This window comes from Porites lutea, chromosome 13 (assembly GCF_958299795.1).
Source record: "Porites lutea chromosome 13, jaPorLute2.1, whole genome shotgun sequence".
In the NCBI taxonomy this organism is placed as follows: domain Eukaryota; kingdom Metazoa; phylum Cnidaria; class Anthozoa; order Scleractinia; family Poritidae; genus Porites; species Porites lutea.
Window position 1 is genome coordinate 22,824,624 of NC_133213.1, and position 14,491 is coordinate 22,839,114.

General features: G+C 38.5%; 3 protein-coding genes across 3 annotated transcripts; 1 reads left to right on the top strand and 2 right to left on the bottom strand.

Moving 5' to 3' along the window:
• Positions 1 to 428: 428 nt before the first annotated feature.
• LOC140923035 (pre-mRNA-splicing factor ISY1 homolog) lies at positions 429 to 8,183 on the bottom strand. Its single transcript, XM_073373091.1, has 13 exons — positions 8,078 to 8,183; positions 7,934 to 7,956; positions 7,652 to 7,709; positions 5,926 to 5,991; positions 5,186 to 5,228; positions 4,741 to 4,853; positions 4,208 to 4,269; positions 3,255 to 3,310; positions 2,857 to 2,979; positions 2,340 to 2,449; positions 1,268 to 1,354; positions 1,099 to 1,131; positions 429 to 1,013 (listed from the first exon to the last, which is right to left on the bottom strand). The coding sequence occupies exons 1-13, from the start codon at positions 8,078 to 8,080 to the stop codon at positions 939 to 941; spliced, it is 852 nt and encodes a 283-aa protein (XP_073229192.1). The 5' UTR covers positions 8,081 to 8,183; the 3' UTR covers positions 429 to 938.
• A 107-nt stretch (positions 8,184 to 8,290) lies between these two features.
• LOC140922580 (NADH dehydrogenase [ubiquinone] 1 alpha subcomplex subunit 12-like) lies at positions 8,291 to 8,707 on the top strand. Its single transcript, XM_073372552.1, has one exon. It carries the CDS (start codon positions 8,291 to 8,293, stop codon positions 8,705 to 8,707), a length of 417 nt encoding a protein of 138 aa, XP_073228653.1.
• A 2,968-nt stretch (positions 8,708 to 11,675) lies between these two features.
• On the bottom strand, positions 11,676 to 14,489 carry LOC140922581 (metabotropic glutamate receptor 2-like; the record flags this gene model as incomplete). The annotated part of the gene is made up of 1 exon (XM_073372554.1): positions 11,676 to 14,489. A coding segment is annotated over one exon (2,814 nt), but the record flags the coding sequence as incomplete, so codon positions are not given.
• Between the last annotated feature and the right edge of the window lie 2 nt (positions 14,490 to 14,491).

The window sequence follows — 14,491 nt, forward strand, 5'->3', positions numbered from 1 at the left end:
TATGATGTATTTTTTTATGATGTAGTGTTGCATTATAAAACATTTTCCCGAGAAGTCTACTCTGAGAGCTCGCTTAATACCAACAGTTTGTTTTCTTGAAACAAATACAATAGGGCCATTTATACGAGGAAAAATAAGACGCGTCTTACATAAGACGCGTCTTAAATAAGACGCGAACTTTCCGTATAAACGGCACATTTCGTCCAAAATAAGACGCGGCTTCGCTAAGACGCGTCTTATTAGATAAGACATGCTCGTATAAATGGTACAGTTCGCGTCTTATTTAAGACGCGTCTTGTTTTTCCTCGTATAAATGGCCCTAATGTTATTTTAACGGAGAAATGTGGGACTTTTCTTCGCAGCCGTCTAAAGGGTAGTCACGCAACGCTCCTCCCTACCATCCCCTTCTTAGCCTCAAAAATAATAATGATAATAATAATATTAACACCGACGACACATGCAAAACAAATGTTCGCGCAAAACTGTATAAATAGTTATCAAGAAGCGACATATCAGTATCGCCTGGGTAGAGATTTACTTCTTATTTACATACAGTATGTCACGGTTATGAAACGAACATTGAAAACCGTTTCACTAAATTATAGCAGACAGTCAAGGCTGCCTAAATTGTTTCCACGTTTTGTTGCCTTCTCTTGTCCGAAGCTGTCCATACTGTGATAAATATCGCCTCTGTTCATCATTTCCAAGACACACAGTTGTGTACACATTGTAGTGCCAGTGTTTCGTAACCATAGCAACTTCGGCGCATGTCAGCTGTAGCTTGCCCAACTCGCAAGTTTCCTGATATGCATTCGGTCACGTTCTATGAGAGAGAATCTGAAGTGCAAAGGAACTTGACAAGCTTGAGCGACGTCCTTCAGACCGTAGCCGACACAGAGGGTGTATTTACAGTTTACACGAGAAAGCGCTTTCGTCCTTTAAAGACCAAGTAAAGCTTTCGCCTCCTGACTTTGTTGCATCAGTGTCTCGCTGGCGTATTTTTCAAGTAATTCCTAAAAGCAAGACAAAAAACTTAGAAAAGACTGCACTTCGTTTCAGTTTAGCAATTTTACCACCTTTGTATCAACGTTCGCCTACCATTTTCTTTCTCTGGACAAGCATCTCCTCTACCTAGAAGGTGTAAAAAAAAAATTGTCAAAGTGTCTGTGCATACATGAGCCGTGTGTCTGTCTACCAAAGAAAATGTTTTACAGTATGTTTTCAATATGTCTGAGAATAAAGTCAACTTTGCAATTATAAAACCAACCTCTTTTTGCGAAGGTACGGGCACATGAGCGACAAAAGGCTGGTTTCCTTCTTCGGTTTGATCCGTTTCCATTTCGTCGTCACTTTCCTTTTCAAAGCAAAAATATAAGGAAATCCGTTTTAGACAACAGCTACATATATTGACGATGGTTCTCCTCCAGAGATGGTAGAGCGAGCCGTACACGCGAAGGGCGATCTTAATACGTGAGCCCGCGTAAATCGCTTGCTTTTCTTTAAGACATGAAAAAAGTAAAATATACCATCCTGACCTCTTAAGGGAAAAATGAAAAACACATTCTTGCCAGGCCTAAAACACAAAGTGAATTAATCATATTGGAACTGTGTGCCATCTACTATTGCTGGCTCTCGTATTTGCGATCCAACGGTGAATGGTACATGTACGTTTATCATGGCATTATGGGTCGTTGTAGGGGTTACTAACAGTGAAAAGTGACAGTAGTAAGAGGGCCCCATATTAAGCATTGACACCAAATTTTTCCATCCCATATACTGATATAGCCTGCTCCTAGCCTCCCACGCAGATTGTGTTCCTAGGACTTCGTTGCGCGTTCTTTCCCCATGGACGTTCGTTGAGAAGAGTTCCGTGACCAGCAAAAAGAACGTCCGCGTGCGAGGGCTAGCCTGTTCCAAGCGTTCATAAAGTGGACACGGCGCAAAGCAAAGTGGGCATGAAAAACAGCGAGGTGGTGGAGTGGGGAGCGAGAGCCATCTGAACGCTTGGAACAGGCCACTTCCCATATTATTATATTTGCAAAACAGAAGTGTATTAAGCGGACACCATTTTTAAGTGGAAAACGGCGAGGGTTAATAAAAAGCCTAGCGGGGCGCTTATTAGCCTTTGGACCCGGGTTGGTGTTGCGTCGAATTGAACTATGGGGGACGAGTTTTGAGTCATTTTCCTGCGCAACCTCGTAAGAAAAAAAAATAGCTACAGTGTCCCCAGAAACAGCCCCACAGTGCATTTCGACTCAACACCGACCCAGTCTGACACGCAAGCTCAATTGGCCGATAAGAGTCTGGGCACATTTTTTGACAAAGTGCCTACAATGTACCTCTTGTTCTTTGCTGACCGCATAAATATTTTCCTCTTCCGTTTCCGGTTCATTTTCCACTTCTCCTTCTTCTTTTTTTCTTTCCCATTCTTCCATTGCTCTGGCGATAGCTGCAAGGTTCGTGAAAAGGGTGAATCAAAAAGTGACTCCTAAACTAACTGTGATAGTGGTAAAATATACAGATAACTGCGAACATAGCCAGCGAATTAGCTCTCTTGACTCAAGAATGGGTGGAGAGTGCTTTAAAACGCAAGTATATTTCTTAGCTGGGCGATTGCTCAGCATTTTTTTCGTGCAGTGGCTTTCTCTTTGATTTAGAAAACAGAGGAGGACTGGGGACAGTATAAGGTACAACAACCAGGGTGTTCCTTGACTAGCCCTCATGGCAGGGGCGTGGCAACATAGGAGAGGCAAGGGGGAGGGGGGGGGGTGGCAACATGGGAGAACCTGAATTTTGAAACTGCCTTGGGAAAAAAAAACATTAAACTATGACAAATTTCACTTTATGAGAACCAACCTTCTTTTTCCACGTCTTGTTCAAGAGGAACTAACACTCCATCATCTTCATCTCTGTAGCCATAATAGTCTGCGTCAACATCTTTGTACAACTCTCCTCTAGTTTTCCTTGGTGGAGCGGGTGCTATGATACAATTCAGGTACTCTCAATTTTAAAATTGTCCTTTCCATAAAAATCCTTTATACGGTCAAATCTTTTTTGGACGCAAACCTTTGGGAGCAGCACTAAGTGTCCATCTAAGAGTAATTTCTGCCTTATTCAAGTACAGTGTAACCTCTCCTTATGGACACCTCTCTATTACAGACAGTTTGAAATATCAAAAATCATACATTCCCTATGAAATAAGAACCTGGTAAATTATTTTTTTCATGAACTACTTTACTGTTTAATAAACTTACGTTCTTGTTCAAACAGCTCTCTAACTCCAGGAAGATCTTTTGCCGCTCCAAAATACCTTAATGTAACAAAAAAAATTGTTTTAGTTTTAGATCAGTTTTGATTTTAGAGGAGAATGGTTTTTGGTTAAAGCGAACATATGTGATTTGCATGGTTAACTAGAAACACCAAAGATTCTTAGTAAGGAGGTGGTATCCTTTGAATTTTGATTTTGATACGTCTTAAAGCCAAACTGGCACCTAGCTTCACTCTTTATTGCAACATAAGAAACAGAAGTTATGCATCAGTAACAATAGCTTCAGTAACTTACAGCAATGCACTGGAGGATAGTGCGGGCTTGAAAAACAGTCATATTTGGCATTCACTATCTTATTTTTTATTTATTTATTTTTGTTTTTCAGCCTTTGCTTTGAAAATGCATGAATTAATAATTTTTATTATAAGTGTTATTGCATTCATCATCATCAACATCATCATCATCATATCATCAGGCCTGTTCAGTCAGGGTACTCTGAACCACACATTACCGTAAAATTCCGAAAATAAGCCCCTCCATGTATGAGCTCCTCCAAATATAAGCCCCCTAAACCAGTAACGCAAAAAACCCTCCGTTAAATCGCCCCTCCAAATATAAGCCCCGCGGGGGCTTGTACTTAGAAAATTACCCTCAAATGCAAAGTAAAACAAAGCAAAAACGGTAAATTTACTTCCAACTATAAGGCTAGCCCAATTGATTTTGAAATGCAAATTTCCCTCTGTAGATAAGCCCCTCCAAATATAAGCCCCTCAAAAAGGGCCTCTAAAAAATATAAGCCCCGCGGCTTGTTTTCGGAATTTTACAGTATCTTATTCCTCACATTCCGGGCCGACATAGCATCATAACGGAGAGGACTGCTTCTTCATTCATTGCATGAGAAATGGATGGCAATGTACCAGGGCCAGTTAAAACACTCACTTGTATCCCCTGTTCCCAGGAACTTCTTTCCCTTCATGATCAAGCATCTTGGGGCCAATTTTCTGCAACAAAGTGTTGTCATAGTTTTTTAACACCATTTTAGGTCTATAATTGCAGATGTTAAATTAATATTGTTTTAGTGAACCAATATTAAAAATGATTTTTTTCAACATTTATATAATATGCCCTGTAAAATCATTTATTTTTTAATAAAAAATAATTGTTCTTTTTTTGTCTTATTTAATAGCATTACTAGTCAAATTTTTGTCAACAAACTAGCAAAATCTACAGCCATTTGAGTGGAAAAGGGGCAAGGAAGCTTTCTGGGGTGTCTATTTTTTCAGGATAAACAAAAAGACTTTCAGTCAAATCTTGTACTTGTAGTCATTCTCCTCCTTGAATCTTAAGGTCTCCGTTGGCTTCTCAGGAGTAACAAAAAAAATGCTTGACAGAGGAGGTCTGCAGTTTTGTGGTAATGTTTTTGAAAATCTAGCTAGACATGTATGTACTAGAATAATGTCTTTCTGGCTTACCCCATAATCTGGGCCTCCCAATTCCTTGATGCGATCTTCCCAATGACGTTTCTCTCTTAGAAGTTTGTTAATTTCATCATTGAGGTCACGTATTCTAAATTCACCGAGACCAGCTGGGAAACAAGTTATCAAAAAAAAAAAAAACAAGTTAGTGATTTTACAAACATGACAGAACTTCTATACTCATCTGCCCATCTGGAGCCCTGAAAACCACCTTATTGCTACACCGCTGGATTCTTCAAGGTAGCCCAACATCTAACAAAAATGGCCTGCCAAACGTTTTTAAGTGAACACCTTTGAAAAATCTATTATGTCAGAGATTAACAGAGGACTGTTACCCACCAAAGTTGACCTCTTGATGAGAATACTTTTGTCATGGTTTATCTGTATTTTAATCACTATGTGGATGACAACATTTACTGTCTAAATGTAATGAAACCCTTACCATTTTGAATCTGGGCAACTTTTTTAGCAACTTCTCTTACAATCTGTTGAACAGAAACAAGGGTTAGAGAACACGTTTAGCTACACAATACTGTCAGAATGCTCAAGCTTTGGGATTTCTGCAATTAAACGGTTAAAGGTTAAGAGAACATTGTGACTCAGAAATCATCATCTGACTAACAAACCTAAAGTTGATGGTGCACTCATTTAACACCCTCTCTCCACCAGCGCTCTGTTGTACTGGCATTTTTTGCTTTGAATGCAAGCCCTAGGATTTCAAATCCCATGGAAAACAATTTTTCAGTCCCGTGTCCAGAGGTCATGGGGAAACTATCTGTAACAATTTTCTGGTTCCATGAAAATTCATGGGAACCCACCTCCTAAATGATTTCAATTTTTCGAAGACATCTACTTTTTCTTGGCACTGGACGCCATCAACCAGTAATGTTCAATGCGCTAAGGGAACGATTTAGACGATAGAAAACTGACATATTTACAGTACCTCAGATAGCCTCCCACAATCCTCAACGGGTAGAGAAAAGAATTTTTGAGGACCCAGAAATCTCCTTCAATGAATTACAGGTACTGTACTTTTCTGGGTGGGTTGATCCAGAAAATATTACATTTTTGTAAAGTGTTTTATATTTACAAAATCCTAAGTAAATAAAAATCTAATAAAATTTAAACTCAAGATAATGTTATTATGTCTGAAAGGATTTTTAAAGAAGGGGTAAAACCAACCTGATGCCGCCATTTTTCAGCTTCCTGTAAATTGTCACATTCTGTTGCAAGAAAGGGCCTTCTTTCCTAAAGAACAAAACAAGTTAGGATCATAAATAGAGATATGAATGTTACAGTTCAAAATAAAATTCAGGTTAACATTTTTTAACCTAGGTTGATTCTTAATTTCTTTTGTCTTCTAGCCCTAATTCATGAATAATCAGTGATAGGAGACAATTAAGGAAATTGAGAATCAATCTACGTTAAAAATTTTAACTTGAATTAAATTTTGACCTGTAAAAGATACAATATATGGGAAGTTTTCATTGGAAAGGCAATGGAAAGCAATCGTCTTATTTAGTTGTATCCATAAGGCTGCAATTAAGTCATTCATCTGAGAATGACTGGATAGATCAAATACTATAATAGTAGTTACTAATTTTACACAGTAGCAGTAGATTTGTACAGCTCAAATTAAGACCTCAAGTCTGTAAGTGGGGTTTGGCCAAACTACTCCTTTTAATATCTTTCAAGGCATATGATGATTACATCACTGTGAAACTTACAAAATTATGAAAACCATGAAAACCATGAATATATTTGAGGATGTGACTATATTCAATTAGGTGTGAGAATACTAAAGCACAAGTAACAACGGTAATTAACTAGTTTGTGATTTACTCTTATTGGTCACAAGACAATACCGGTAAGCATTCTTGAAATATTTTACAAGAAGGCAGGATGGCCGAGTGGTTAGAGCACTGGACTTGCAATTCGGAGGCTCCGAGTTCAAGTCCCGCTCTGACCGCCAGCTGGATTTGTTCACGGTAGTCCAGAGTTCAATAATCCTGTTAAGTTCAATTTGAATTATTTGTTACAGGTATTTGCTCAGCCCCACTAATATTAGGGAGCTTAAGATACCATGACAGTAATGGCCACGAAAAGGTCACTTTAAGAGTGAATTTGCATTCTTTCAATCTGTATTGTGATTACTACAAATACAAGCAAACTCTGTTAAGACGAATCCCTAAAAACCATATTCAAGTATAGAAAGAGAAAGAAAATTTAAAAGTTGTTTGTTTACGTCCTCCATAACACATGAAATTAGGCATTTTCCTGTCATAGTCGTGAAGCGATGCCAAAGAAATGTACAAAAAAGCATGATGCACGTGTAAAGGTGTTGTTTTGCCTATTCAACCTATTGCTTTTTTGATGTTCTCATTGTCGTCACTGTCATGACATCTTAAAGGCCTTATTACTGCGAAAAACACTGCCAAGGGTAAATTATAATACATATTGTTATTATTATTATTAATATCATCATCATTATTATTAATATTATTAGGATAATATTTTCTATTTCCTCTTCTTTTATGTAAGGTTAAGTTACTTCTATTTTTTAGAATTTGTAAATGAATAGTTTTTTCTATCTTCACTTATAATATATAGGATTGTTTTTGTTCTCTAATGAAGGACGAGGGGTTTTCTTTTGTAACGGATGAAATTGTAGATAGTGTTTTTGATGAATTAATTAGATTTTTTGAAACAGCAGGTTGATTGTAAATAGGATTTTAATTGAGGTTTTGTAATAAAGATTCTTTTTTTATATATATTATTAGGATTATTATTATTATTATTATTATTATTATTATTATTATTATTATTATTATTATTATTATTATTATTATTATTATTAAGTGATCATAATTAATTTTCTCAGTTTGTCAGTTATAAAACCGTTCAATACCTTGATTCCTTTACCAGCCTCCTTTCTTTGCAGATCATACCAGCGAGCAAGCATAGTCCTAAAAGAGATTTTGAACATGCATAGATTGAAGCTGGTTTTTCAGAAAAAGGTTCTAAGCCTTTAATGCTCTCAACACACCACTGTTTTGCAAAGGAAAATAGTTGCTTCATTTATATTATTGTTTTCGCTATGAAATTATTCAATTAACGGGGGTTCTGTATATTAAATGGACTAGCCCTTATTACAAAGAATGTACAATCGAGAATAAAGGCAGGAACTTACATAGCTTTCTCAGCGTTTCTCGCCTAAAAAAGGAAACAACATGAATAATGTCAGTGTTAATACCCTTGATAAGCCTATTGAACAAGGCTACTAAAAGGTCCTGAAGTGGAATAAAAATGAAATAAAACTGAAAAGTACGCATACCATGTTTGCAGTTACTCTTGTTCTTTGATGTCGATGTACTAAAACAGCAAATTTAGGGATATCTAACGCAAGACAACGTTGTCCGCCATTAATCTGCAACGGTAAGCCGCTGTTCACTGTGGTCCGTTAACTGCGATTGCAGATATTCCCAGAAACCCTTGCAATAAGAGAAGCCCTCAAACCAGTCGGCCATATTTGTTTTTGGTTTTCAACATGTCGTATTTCTTGAATTCTATTCGAAAGGAGCTTAACGGCATTAAATCTGTCGGAGGCTGGAAGGCTGCCTGGTACTTGCTACTGAGGGAGTGCTACGTTCGCTATGGAAGTCTTGTAGGAACTGATAAATACGGTAACAAGTACTACGAGAATAACAGCTTCTTTTTTTCAAGACATCGTTACGTGCACTACCCTTACGTCGACCGCTTTACTTATGATGCGAGCCAAGTTCCATCGGAGTGGCACCGTTGGCTGCACTACATAACGGATGATCCTCCCACGAAAGTTCCTCCTCCCCAACGAAAGTTCACTCTGTCTCACAAGGACAACAAAACTGGAACTAAGATGGAGTACGTTCCTTTTAGCACTACTCGTCCAAAGATTGAGGAATGGGTGCCACCCAAGGGAAATTAACTGAGCTTTCAGTGAAGATTATTATCGTTTGTTTGTTTAAAAACTTTTCCACTTTGTACAGACTGTAATTTGCTAAAGGAACGTTGTAAATGTGGCATAATTTCTGGAGATGATGCACGATGAAAGAACTGAGTTAGCGTACCAGTATCACCATGGCGTGATATGAAATGGAACATTAATTTTGAGAGTTGTAACTTCCTATGAGACAGTGAGTAGTTGAAAATTATATTATACTTTTTTAAATGAACACTCGCAATGTCTTTTTCTTTCTTGTGTTCATGAGTCTATAACAGTTTCGTATAAACTTTTAGGGGACATGCAATCTATAGAGAACGAAAAAAACTGACTTATGTGAAAAAATGTGCGTGCAAATTGGCAAATTAATAATATTATGGCCTGAGCAGTCATGACATTGATGATCTGTGGCAATAAATTGATATCAACTAATAAATTGATATCAAGAATTATTTAACAGTTATTCCTCGAGCCCGAATGGGCTCCGAGTCAATAGCCCACGAGGCCGAAGGCCAAATGGGCTATTGACTCAGAGGCCATAAGGGTGAGAGGAATAATTGTTTTAGTAAAATCCAACTAGTTGGTCAAAAATATTGAGAATAAAAAAAATTAGATACTTAAAGCTAGACTTTAATCCTTTTTTGCCCCCCAAAAGCCGGTGCTTTTTGCTGCTAGTGGGCTATAACGTATAGCCTAGTAGTAGCTCAACCAATCAGAATGCAGCATTGATAATAGACCACTAGTTGGATTTTACTAATAGACATCCCTTTTTACCTTGTAGGTTTTTATATTTTTTCAATTCAGACCCCATGATGCTTTCAAGGAAATTTTCCTTTTGTTGTTTCATTGTTTATGCATGCAAATGCACATGGATAGTGCAACATTTCAAAGAAACAGTTTTCTGGGTTATCATTGCATGGTCCGCATTGGGAAAAACAAAGCAAAAAAGCTAAAAAGGTCTATTATTGATCACAAAAGGTTTTGTGATTGTCATCAATATTATTATCAAATTCATCAATTACCAGCCTGACCAAATAGTTGACATGTTGGGATACCACCACTGATTTCGCTGCAAAATTATGTCTGGGGAAAAACTGCAGTAATTCCATACTGATGATTCACCACTACCCAGATCTGGGCAGTGCTCCTGATTGGTTGAAAATTTGCTCTTTGAGCTAAGGAACTCCCAAAGGGTCTGCCATGAGCCTGTTTCTTTTTGGATTCCTAGATAGCCTGCAAAAAAACCGGATGCTCACGCAGGCTAATGCCTAGACAGCAATACTACTCCTTGCTTAATCTTGGAATACAGTGACAAAAATAGATGTGGCCTTTTTATGTACTGCACAAATACCAAGATTGCACCAACCCACACAAAGTGTAGCTAAGTAATACTTAAGTGAAATGATGCCAAAAAATATAGCTAAAAGGAAGACATCCAGCACAATTAATTCTGAAAAGGGGTTATTGAATGTTATTCTCTGGTGTAAGTACTTTGTCAGCATGAACTATTTATCAAATATTATGTTTTACCAATCCTGACAATATAAACTTATTTTTATTTAGAAAAAAGCCCATTTTATCCTAAATGCATCTTAGATATATTTTTTTCTACCAACCTTGCACATCACTTAAAAATTGCATATTATTTTGAGAATTGCAAGACCTTACAAATGATATTACTGAGTGCGATTTAACATTTTGATGCCTCTAAAATGCTTCAACTGGCAAAAAAAGAATTCCCCGGAAAATTTTCTCTTGAAGGAAGTAGGGTACTCAGGGTTTGCACAGATTTGAAAAGTCCTTGAATTTTAGGGGAAGTCCTTGAAAAGTCCTTGAATTCCATTTTTCCTTGAAAAGTCCTTAAATTTCTGTGCAAGTCTTTGAAAAGTGCTTGAATTTTCTTCAACATTAAATGTAGTTGCCTAAAAAGTGTTTTTTAATGCTTTTTGGTTGTCTAAGACGATGTTAGTCATAGCTCAGAGAAGTTTTCATAAAGCGTTTTTTGTTTTATGCAATAATTAACTATTAATAATTTATTTAAGACAAGTGAAAGAAAAGTTGGTGGAGCAAGCAGTTCAAGCCTCTAAGTCCTGTTAAAATGGACTGGGAATGTAGATTTTTGTGCAGTCTGAAATTACCTTCTTGGTAGGTGGTCCTTGAAAATCTAATGTGGTCCAAGTAAAGTCTTTGAAAAGTCCTAAGAAGGTTGCTATTATTTGTGTGAACCGTGGCACTAACTAAGAAGAAATTGAAACGTGAACTTTAGGCACTATGCATATTAATACCCATTTTAGAAAAATTGTTCCAGTGAAGAAAATGTTTCCTTTTAATTCTAATGATAGGGCAATTTATACCAGTATCCTGTGGTACAGTCTTGCTCATCGTTCATTTTTAACGTCTGTAGTACTGGTTTTTAACTGTTTTACTCTTAATTCAAGAACTCAAAAATTCAAGACAAACTTTAATACAAGTTGCCTTTTTGTACAAAGAAGCAACTGCTGTTGCATAAAATCAACAATTATATTTGGCTGAATTGTTCAACTCAAAATTCTTAGAGCTTTACTCAAAGATTTTCACACTATATTTCAAGAAATAAGGTGTCACAGTTCGAATTTTCAGCAACACTAAATAATAATGGTTTCACCACAAATAGAGCTCTGGTACCTTGGATGTTTATTTGCTAACAATTTCCAAGACTTTCCTCTCCACCCTAACCCCCCTGACACATCCCGAGGGCTAATTATTTTCTTCAGGTTTCTATGTTTAACAAGTCGAACCAAGATATTGAAATCCGTACTTGGTTCCAAGGCTAAGGGAATAGAGCAAAAGAATTTAATTTATTTCCTCTGAAACTCATTTTTTTTTATTCCCTTCAGTCTCGGAGAGAAATAAAATTTTTCAAATTTGAAAAAACTGTTGCGTGACAACCGCGTTCTACTTTAAAATAAGGCGGTTACAGTACAGTTTCAGCGTCTTCTTCACCGAGAAGTTTATCAATCTCACTTTCCGTTCCGCCATTTTGCAACGTATGACAAACTCGTCCATTCGTTTGAGCTGTAGTAATGGTGTTTCTTTCCTTTAAAGGGTTGAAGTTCTTTGCATTTCGAAGTGATTTGTTACGTTTTTCCAACAACTGTTCTGTTCTACCCGTCAAATCGTTCTGTTCAATTAATCCATCTGAAAAAGAGCTCAGGAGCGAAGGTAAACTGAGCCACTCGCAATTGTAAAAACTGGAATTTCTTAACCTTTTCACAGCCCTGTTGTCGTTTATGTCCACCTGCCTATTCCTATGGCAACCCTCAGTACTTTTCACTATATCAGAAATTCCCGACTTCCGTTTCCTGTTCTTATCTTGCTGTGAAGTGTCCAAATCTGTCGACTGTACAATGTTGTATTTCTGTTTTCGTCCATTCTGCGATAAATGTTTACAAAAAGCCTCCCATAAGAGCACTGTCTGGCATTCATCCTCGCTTAGTGCAGTTCCGCATTTCAGGCACTCTATTGTTTTAAGCTCTGGTTCTTTTCGAATCCTGTCGGCAAAATTGTCGTCCATATCGATAGCACAAGTGGTAAGGATGCCATTACCGAGAAGCTCGTTAAAAGAAACAAAACTTCTTTCGCAGTTAGAACAGCCCTTTTCCAGACCATCATCATTGTGAAAGTTTTGTTCGCAATCTTTTTTAGTAGTGTTTGGACAGTTTTCTGAATCATCGCGATCGTCAAGTGATGGATCAGTGAATACATCGTCATCTATTCTTAGACCCCCATCGATCTGCAGGTCAAATTCATTCCCTTCTTCGATCATTTCCATGGACACAGGAGTGGTAAACCCGGGAAGGCTTCCCCGTCGACGACCCGGTAATACCGGGCGTCCCCTCTCGGGGCTACACTCTGGACCCCCTCGATACCTGGACAGCATATCGGGGCTAAGGGAAAAAGATCGCTTTGTTTTCTTGAACTTTTCTCGCGCTTCACCCTCTACAGAAGAGTTAACCAGCTCCATTGCGGGCAAGGAATTGATTCGGTTTTTTCTTCCTTCGAAAACGACTTTCTCGGCGTTTGAGTCGACGCTCAGGCGCCTTACAAAGGACGCTGAAGGCGAAATCGTCCCGAGGCGGATTGTCGAGGAGCGAGGACGCATCGGCACGTTTTTTTCGGGTCTCCAGAGGATAATGTACAACTTCGGTACAAACATGCAACAGAGAGTGACGGACCCAGCGATAATGAACACAAAACATAAAATGGTAGTTCTATAAATCCCTTCTGTTCCTATATAAGTTGGAATGAAAATTATCACCACAATTCCCGTTATTACAATTGTGAAGGTGATAAATTTCGCTTCATTATAGTTCTCAGGTAATTTGCGCGTACGAAACGCTTGGTAAGTGCACGTTATCGCGAGACCGGCGTTGTAGACCCAGAAAATCGCGGTACAGATATCTGGCAGTCCTATGCACTGCTTTAGCACTTCTTTTTTAGTATCCGAGATCAAGAGCTTACTTCCGGTTTCGCTAAAAAACACGCAACCCCCACCGATCAAGCATTCTACCACAGCCAGGCATATCACCATTAGCAGCTGCCATTTCTTCGACAAGCAACTTGGTGTTCCGGTTTTCAACAGTTTCCGGTTAAAAATCCTGGAGATGCGGTTGGTTTTGGTCAAGAGAGTTCCTGCAATCAAAGAAGGGCATGTGCCGACTACAAATGGAATGGCACGACAGATCTGGTCGTTGCGATCAGCCAAGAACAGGAGAGGCGTCAGATAGCACCAGGCAATTCCAAATAGAAGTATATAACAGAGTTCTTTGCTGGAAGCCTTCACCACGGGAGTCTCCCGGTAAATATAATACACCACAAAAGTGAAAAGGACTGCCAAAATCCCCACCCCGGAGAAGCTGATAATTATCACACCTAAAGTGTCATTCCAGCTTAGTGTGGTCGGCTCAATCGGTTCACAGCGAGAATGATTTTGATTTGTCCAGTATCCTCTCCGGCACGGAATACAATCATCCATGTTTGTTTTATTTGTGATTGTGTTCCCGCTGCACGGTCGACACTGCCAGCAGCATTTAGCGTGATTTTTCTCTGGGTTTTTGTGATATCCTGGAAGGCATGCTTTACTGCAGGTCGAAAACGGGACACCCTTTTCTGTGAGGTTTTCCAGGTTTTTGTGCATTGTTTCCAAAACGTCCAAGTCCATATCTAAACAGGAAGATAGTGAGGTATTTGCGCCGAACACGTCGCATATTTTCGATCCCCATTTTCCTACTTTTACAAAGTCATAATTTCCGCCATCAAGAAGCGCCAAACGCTTAATGTCGTACACTCCGATCGCGTCTCCAAGCTTGTCGAAAGAAAATTCCTTTCGAGATTTTCCCGCAAACCTCACATCTTGCAAATAGTTTCTAAAGTTTTGTTGTTTGAGATTTTCCGTGACTTTAGACGAGCAATCTTTGTGCGGCTCGCAACCCAGCGTGTCGTGCAAGGCATAAGCGACTGCCAGCACCGCGTCCATGACAAAGTGCGCCTTGGGGTAGTGCTTAAACGTCTGTCTGAAAAACACAGGGTTGTGGGCTACTTTTAAGTATTCATACTCTCTCATCCACGGATTTCTCTTACGCCTGTTGTCATTAAAACTCTTGAAATATGTGTCGAATTCTTCAATATGAACAACTTCAGGTACCACTCCAAGTAGCCTGCCTTCGAGAATTTTCTCGTTGCCTTTTAAAACTTGCATCGAGTCTGCCCAGGCATCTGAGCCAACCCAGA